This window comes from Amphimedon queenslandica, unplaced genomic scaffold, assembly GCF_000090795.2.
Source record: "Amphimedon queenslandica unplaced genomic scaffold, v1.1 AMPQUscaffold_13048, whole genome shotgun sequence".
Classification (NCBI taxonomy): Eukaryota; Metazoa; Porifera; class Demospongiae; order Haplosclerida; family Niphatidae; genus Amphimedon; species Amphimedon queenslandica.
In genome coordinates this window covers 11,058-18,292 of record NW_003546716.1, presented here as the reverse complement: position 1 = coordinate 18,292, position 7,235 = coordinate 11,058, and the positions used below count along the sequence as shown (strand labels likewise).

General features: G+C 32.6%; 2 protein-coding genes and 1 long non-coding RNA gene across 3 annotated transcripts in view; all 3 read left to right on the top strand.

Annotated features, from left to right (window-relative positions):
- LOC109585557 (uncharacterized) overlaps positions 1–575 on the top strand; it is a 917-nt gene extending 342 nt beyond the window's left edge. Inside the window, exon 2 of the long non-coding RNA XR_002186551.1 lies at positions 507–575. This is a non-coding gene — a long non-coding RNA (uncharacterized LOC109585557). The remainder of the gene's footprint in view (positions 1–506) is intronic.
- Positions 576–3,580: 3,005 nt separating this feature from the next.
- LOC109585546 (uncharacterized) lies at positions 3,581–6,010 on the top strand. The gene is made up of 9 exons (XM_020001670.1): positions 3,581–3,622; positions 3,667–3,781; positions 3,847–3,962; positions 4,044–4,175; positions 4,520–4,733; positions 5,299–5,465; positions 5,518–5,598; positions 5,653–5,697; positions 5,996–6,010. The coding sequence occupies exons 1-9, from the start codon at positions 3,596–3,598 to the stop codon at positions 6,008–6,010; spliced, it is 912 nt and encodes a 303-aa protein (XP_019857229.1). The 5' UTR covers positions 3,581–3,595.
- Positions 5,330–6,933, top strand: LOC109585545 (ubiquitin carboxyl-terminal hydrolase 47-like). The gene is made up of 8 exons (XM_020001669.1): positions 5,330–5,465; positions 5,518–5,598; positions 5,653–5,771; positions 5,996–6,096; positions 6,336–6,460; positions 6,516–6,563; positions 6,618–6,739; positions 6,813–6,933. Exons 4-8 carry the CDS (start codon positions 6,075–6,077, stop codon positions 6,931–6,933), a joined length of 438 nt encoding a protein of 145 aa, XP_019857228.1. The 5' UTR covers positions 5,330–5,465; positions 5,518–5,598; positions 5,653–5,771; positions 5,996–6,074.
- The last annotated feature ends 302 nt before the right edge of the window (positions 6,934–7,235 follow it).

The following is a 7,235-nucleotide window of genomic DNA, read 5'->3' as shown; positions in this document are numbered from 1 at the left end:
GTTCTCAACACCTTGGGGTTTGGCCTTTCTCCTTTAAGGTACAAAAGGTTAAAGGGTCCCGTTCCATTACATGATGATTTAAGATTTAAAAATCACCATTATTAAAACCACCATTATTAATGACAATCTGCTCTAACTGCACACATGCACAGAAGTACATGTACAATGTATTAGTGATCTTTAAGCCTACTGTAAGGTGACATGTACTGGAGTATTTTTAAAAGACATGGCTCCCTTCTACAAAGTTGTGCCCCTCATTCACAAAGCCTCCCTCAAGTGGAACTTTGTATGGCGTCACATAATAATAATAATTATTAATGTGTATGTTCAGTTATATTTTATATGCACTGTCAAAGTGGCATTTGTATTGCCAAATTTAAAACCACCAATTTTATTTTTACAGCCAAATATCCAAAATAAAGTGCTCCCAAATTAAAGCATTATACAATATGGGTGTCTTTGTCAGAGTTTTATTTGAAATAAGTTGAATCATGTATTGTTTACAGGTTATTTCTTATATTATACTTGAAGAAGCTGAATATAAACTAAGAGATGCTATCAGTAGCAAAGAGAAAGTATGTCATACCACCAAACTGTGCAATACAGTCTTAATTGTATGTATAGGAAAGAATTGATTTGAAACAAGAAATATCAATGGCTCAGGCAACTGAGGTTAGCTACTACACTATTATTGTCATAATCATTCTAGCTTCATTTAAATGATTGTAGCCATCATCATTAAAGTAAGTGAACTATGTAACCTTGACAGTTTTAGATTGTAGTAACAAATCAGGCTGGAAAAGTACTTGTAATTGCCTCTCAAATTGAATTTTTACTAAAATGCTTATACTGTACTCGCCCCAATTAACGCAGTCTCCTAATTATTGCACCTGGTCAAGATAATTATTTTTGAATGCTGCATTGTAATTACAAGGGGGTGTCACTTGCATCTAGCCTGTAGTTACACTTGCGACTGCGATCAAATCAAAATCAAGACATCGAAGGGACAATCAGAATGTGATAAAGGGATCAAGACAGCTGTAGCAGGCATCAAGATATGTATATTTTCTGTATATTTTTGACTATGCAGATCTATGAATTTTTAATTAGCTGGCACCCACATGAGATCATCAAAATCAAGCATCAATGGAAATCAAGCCTGTAGATCAAGGTGTCAAAGGTCTTTTTATGCAGATCAAAGCTTTTAATCGCGGTTGCAAGTGTAACTACAGGCTATATGCAAGTGACACCCCCTTGAATTAGAAAGTCCCATTGTTTACAAGTGTATTGCACTAAACAAGCACCTTCTGGAGCATTTCATAATTGTTCCTATCTAAACAATGCACCACCTGAGACATGTAATTATTTATCAAGAGGTGTGTTAATTGGGGCAAGATGGTAACACTTCAAAAAGCATTTGAAAACAGCTGCTCTGGACATAGAGTTCTTCTCATTTAAATCAGTTATTATGACACTATAATTCATTGTGTGTCTAGTTTACACTGACAGCAATGGTAGCAGTCTTTTTTACAACCGGGGGCATAGCCCCCAGGTCGTCACCCATGTGCGTCATGCAATCTATAATTGATTGTATGTCAACACTTACATTTTTCTTATACACGTTGTATTGGAGAAGTACGGCCTTAGCAACCACCCGCCCACACTCCTTTATGTGGTGGGTATTGCCACAGTAAACAAAATGGCGGCTTACACATGTAACAAACTTATGTGCTTTCCTTTCTAACAGCAAAAGAACATAGAGATAGTGTCTAAAGACTTTTCCAGAAGCATCAGAAGGTAGAAAGAACCTCTATAAGTTTTAATAAGAACCCCGGGCAGCTGTACATGCAAGGTGGTGAACAATTATAGGAATATTTTTACACTCTTACGCTTGTTTCTTTATGGGCAAATGTAGAGCTATAAACTTCCAGAAGCTTTAGAGGGATTAAACTTCCACGAATCCACCCAAAAATCATTTTTGTGAATTTAATTTTTTAAAATTTAATTTAATTTAATCAGTAGAGTTTTACAGGACAAAAACAGTAGACAAAACTGACAAAATGAAATGACACAAAATAAAAGGAGATTGACATGTAGGGAGACAAAAACTGGTCTAGCCCCCAGAAAGACAAACAACAAAAGAATTAATAAATATAAACATATAAACAAAAATCAACAAAAGAGAAAAACTATTATGAGCTTGAGTGGATCATGAGAGATTGATGGATGAAGGGAGTTTAGAGCAAACGATACAGGGACACATGACATGAAAAGTGTGATGATTAGTAGAATCAAAATTTGTATGAAAGTGTGAGGTAAAGAAGTGATTTAGTTCCTTTTTAATTACAGTAAATGATTTTTTTAAACCTATAGTTGGGAGGTAGTCCCATAAATGAGGAAAACGAATGAAAAAAAGATGGTGAGAGGAGCATGTAAATCAAAGCATTCTGCCATCTTCTACCATTATATTTAGACTTTAATTTGCTGATTCTTTTCAAAATCTGAAAACCATGAAAACAGCAAAAGTTAAGTCCCTTTAAGGTTTCCACAGTATTTTCAATTCTGGCCAAGCCGCTATAATCTGGCTCTACCTACCTATGGCCTTGTTGCACTATTCGTGTTTTTGGTTGTCTGTTTTGTCATTATTGCCTTGCACTATATCCATTAATTCTTGATGTTATAAGTTGATCAGAAATTTTCATTATTAGGAGGAATCATTGTCTGATCAAAGTAATACTGAATCAAGTAAAGAAGTTGAGGTATATCTCACAAGTTTGTATTAATTATAATAATTATTAATAGGAAGAGCCACTTTATGAAGAGTTGACTGTATTGAGGTCTCAGTTTAATGAGATGCAAAAAGAAAACAAAGAATTGTCAGACAAATTATCAACAATGAATGTTGATTATTTGAGATCTCTTCATAGTAATGATTCAGGTTAGAGTAGTTTTATTAATTAATATATACTATATAATGATTAATTAAAGCTGCTAGCAAAGTGAGAAGAGGAATGTCTTTTGAAATTGATGACTGCAAATTTCATCTTGAAGCAATGACAAGTCCAGACTATCAGCCATTAGTAGATGATAAAAGAATAATAGAGAAATTGCAAGAAAGAATAACATTAATGAATATGGAACTAATTACTGAAAGAGAACACAATGAGAAGATTAAAAAAGATATTAAAGGTTTTATTGATGATGTGTGTCATCATTTGATTGTTGATATTTGATTAGATTTGACAGAAGTTAAAGATAAAGAGACTAGTGATGAAGAGAATAGTCTGAATGATGAAATGGAGGATCAAATATGTTCAGTAAGTGAAGTCAAACAATGATGTATGTAGGTGCTCTTTTTAATTAGTTCAAATTATATTGTAATCATCCTGTTACTGGTAACTTTAAGGAGTCAACACTTAAAGTACATAAAGATGAATTACTACCCACAGTACTGGATAAAGCTTATGAGGTTTATTTTTTTGACTGATCTATATCTTTTGTTTTTGTTTTACTCCTCATCTAGTTAATGGAATTAGCTCCTCATATTCCTATTGAGAGATGTCGTTTAGTTAAATATAATTATGAGAATGATTTAATGGAACAGTCCTTTGATCTTGATGAGGTATAATTAATTTTTTTGTATCCTGTTGTTATTGTTATTTTTAGTTTCAGCATCAAACTATTGGACAGATTGCTGGTGGGACTAGGCTTTATTATCCTTTTGAATTATTCATAGAAACTCGTGAACAAAATGAAATTTTTGATAAATATCATAATGGAGGTGGGTGTGGTTTGTTACCATGACAATATCTCTAATTACATTTACTTGTGTTTGATGGTGTATAGCTAATAATGTAAAGATATCAGTGGTTAATGTGTCAACTCGTAAAGTAGAACCAGAAGAACCATTGAGAGTGGAAGAAGGTTGGACTGTTGGAGAATTAAAACAACATATAGGAGAAGTAACGAGGAGTTATACTGTCATTAATATTGTCCTTCCCAGGCTCCCTCCAGTCAGTGATCTGGTCCATTTCTTTCTCTAGGTATATAATCTCAATTCATCATGCATGAGACTAGTAATGAAGAATTTCAAGTATGGTGATGTTACTGATATTAGTGATGTAGGAAGTACTTTAGAGGAGATATTCAGAAAGTCAACTTACCTAGACAGACAAGTACTAGCTTGCATTATTACTGTAATAGAATATATTAATAAAAGTTTTGTTTTGTGCAAAAATAGCATTACTTTTATATTTGATGATTTATAGCTAGTCAGCCATGTGTTTTGCCGTATGCAAATGATTCGAAACAAAAATTACAAAATGGCATATTCAAATAATTTTCCTGTAAATGCTAATTGAATCCACCAATATTAATTTGCTACCAATATTTTATGCTATAGCTATCATCAACCTATCATGATTTAGAATTGTTTTCTCACTTTCTTTTATTTGTACTCCTTTTCTCTTCTCTTTATTGTCTTTACACACACACATACACACACACTGTTTCCTTTCAGTTAGTGTATGTATCATCAGATCCTGAAGATTATCAAAAAGAATACAAAGATAGTTTGATGTACAAATATGTTGGTCTTCCTGTCAACCCAATACTACTGAGCATTACAATACCTCCTGGACCTGAAGCCACACCCACTACAACTAATAGAAGAAAAGGAAGAGTACCAGTAATAATGAAAATTATATCAACCGAAAATAAAGGAAAAGAAAGAAGTGAAATAAATATTAACTTGCAATTTTGTGCTAACATGCAAGCAAAGTTTAATGTGCTGTAGTGCACTCTTTTTTTAAGGGCTATATTTCGCAAATTTTGCAAATTTTTCCTGAAAACATAAATATTGTGGTCTCAAATAATAAATCAATTAATTGCAAGGGGGTGTGTTAAGATGTTATATGGGATATGTTAAAGTAAAGGTGGTGTTTTTGGACTATATAGTTTCTGACAGTACAGTTGATATTCTTTCGCTTTTTCCAAACTCTGCTGGTCCTCTGTCAAATCATGTACCTCAGAGAGCAATTGTGTCAGTTAAAGGGTGTGAGGGAGGTATGATTTGTGAAATTTTCTTTCGTTAACTTGAAGTTTATAGCCCTTGAAAAAAGAGTGTCCTACAGTATGTGGAATTTAATTTTGCTGGTATAAGTGTGAGCTCTTATATAAATGATTTAAATTGTGCATTTTTGTAATAAACAGCAATGGCAAAATTAAATTCCAGCAATTGTGTTATAGCTATACAGTATGAATTACATGTATAATAAAAAGATTTATTATTCAATACAGGGATACAGGTAGAAGTTAATAGCATAATAACATTAGCTCAATTGAAGGAGGAGCTAGTTCCACTGATTGGTGTACCGCCTACTGGTTTTAGAGTGTATGAAATCAGAGATAATAATAAAGAACATGAGCTGGAGAGACTGGATGAGATATTAAAATCTGGATCAAAGGTACATGTATGTGTGTTATTTTGATTAACTTCATAATTGTTTATACTACTAGTTGATAATAAGACTGGGTAGAGCATCTAGAAGAGGAGAGTACAGAATTAAATTATATTTATTACAAGTTAACAATACAGAGGTACTGTATAAGAATATTTCATTATTATAATTTGTATTGATTTTTTGTTTTTAGTTTTGTAATTTTATGATGGAGTCTATTGTTGCTAAGGCTAAACCAGTGAGAGAATTTAAGAAACAAATTATTGAAGAAGCAAAAGTACAAGGAATTGACTGTGTCCTTGAATTAGACAAGTAAATATGATCGTATATGCCATATATTTTGTGATTTTTGTGTTTTGCAAAAATTTGGGAAGTTAAAATTCACAAAATAGCGTGATGTTGTAGTAGGTGTCGTAATTGCATTAAAATCGTGAAAATTTTATTTGCAAACACGAAAATGCAACCAAATTGCAAAATTTTACACCTACAAACAATATGGTATACATCATGTGACTATCATGTGACTTATTGTGTAGAATGAGATTACGTAAGAAGAGAGGAGTGTTGCCTCGTTCAGCATATCTTGATGGTGACTAGATTAATACTAGTAATGAAATGTATGTGGAACAATTGAAAGGTCAGTATATCTGCTGTATGTGTTAGTATTAATGTATATAGTGTATTATTATAATTGTTATTAATGTGGGTGGATATTCCTGAGTTCAGTCTTTGTCTTTATCATAGTTGTCCTTTTGTTATAAAAACTGTTGTTGATCTTTACTTTTGTAACATATCTCAGTTATATTTTCAGTGTAATGTACTGTATGTACTAGATGCATTTTATAGTAAGTTTATGTTAGTGTATCATTTTATTAGGACCAGAGAAGCATGAAGCACAGATACAGGTGTATGTTATAAGATGGCGTCCATCACAATGTTCAGTTGATCCAATAGAAGAAATTATACTGGATAATGATGATCCTAAACATGCTATTGAAAAGGTATTATTTATAATAAGGAACATGTGTCAGTATCACATTATTATTGTTTTTACAGCTTTCAGAGTTAAGTGGAGTTCCTGTTGAGTATATCTCTTATACACAGGTTAATCATTAAAACATTTTAAAGATACTCTCTCTCTCTCTTTGACTCTATTAGGGAAGATTATTTCCAGTTCAGATATCATGTCTTGATATTGAGAATAAGTTAGAATGGTACATCACTTCAGACAGACTATACTCATTAGGACTATATGGTGATGGAGATGTCATATATTACAAGTACTAATGAACACACACACATTATGTATACACACACACTTACATGCACCTCTTACTGTTTATAATTATTTAGAGACAATAGAGAGAGAATGAAAGAGTTAACAGATAAAGAGAGATCAGAAATACAAGAGGCAGAGGAAGCAAGGTCAGTAAACCTCATGTTTCATCATGTACATGTACTATCAGTTAATTAAATTCCTTACTTGTATTCATATATTATTGTTGTAGGTTGAAGAGGATTAAGGAATTTATCGAAGCATGGATATAGACATGGATATTGGCATTAGGACTGACTGAAATGGATCGGCTTAATTTTAAGTGTCATACTAACTGTTATTTTTGTAGTTGCAACTCTACTGCCATCTAATAATGAATACAGTCATAACTCATAATGCAGTCCCTCTATCACAGATGTGTCTGCTTAGTGCAGGACTATTAGAAGCAATGGTTCTAACTACAGGTGATCACTTGTGTCCAGCTCCTACTACTACATGTA

Bases quoted from the DNA above. Each gene is read 5' to 3' on its own strand.
- LOC109585545 (XM_020001669.1), top strand. From the start codon at position 6,075: ATGTATGTGGAACAATTGAAAG. The intron at 6,461-6,515 runs GTATTATTTATA...TTGTTTTTACAG, and splicing joins CTAAACATGCTATTGAAAAG to CTTTCAGAGTTAAGTGGAGT. The intron at 6,740-6,812 runs GTACTAATGAAC...ATAATTATTTAG, and splicing joins GGAGATGTCATATATTACAA to AGACAATAGAGAGAGAATGA.
- LOC109585546 (XM_020001670.1), top strand. From the start codon at position 3,596: ATGGAACAGTCCTTTGATCTTGATGAG. The intron at 3,782-3,846 runs GTGGGTGTGGTT...GATGGTGTATAG, and splicing joins TGATAAATATCATAATGGAG to CTAATAATGTAAAGATATCA. The intron at 4,176-4,519 runs GTACTAGCTTGC...GTTTCCTTTCAG, and splicing joins CAACTTACCTAGACAGACAA to TTAGTGTATGTATCATCAGA.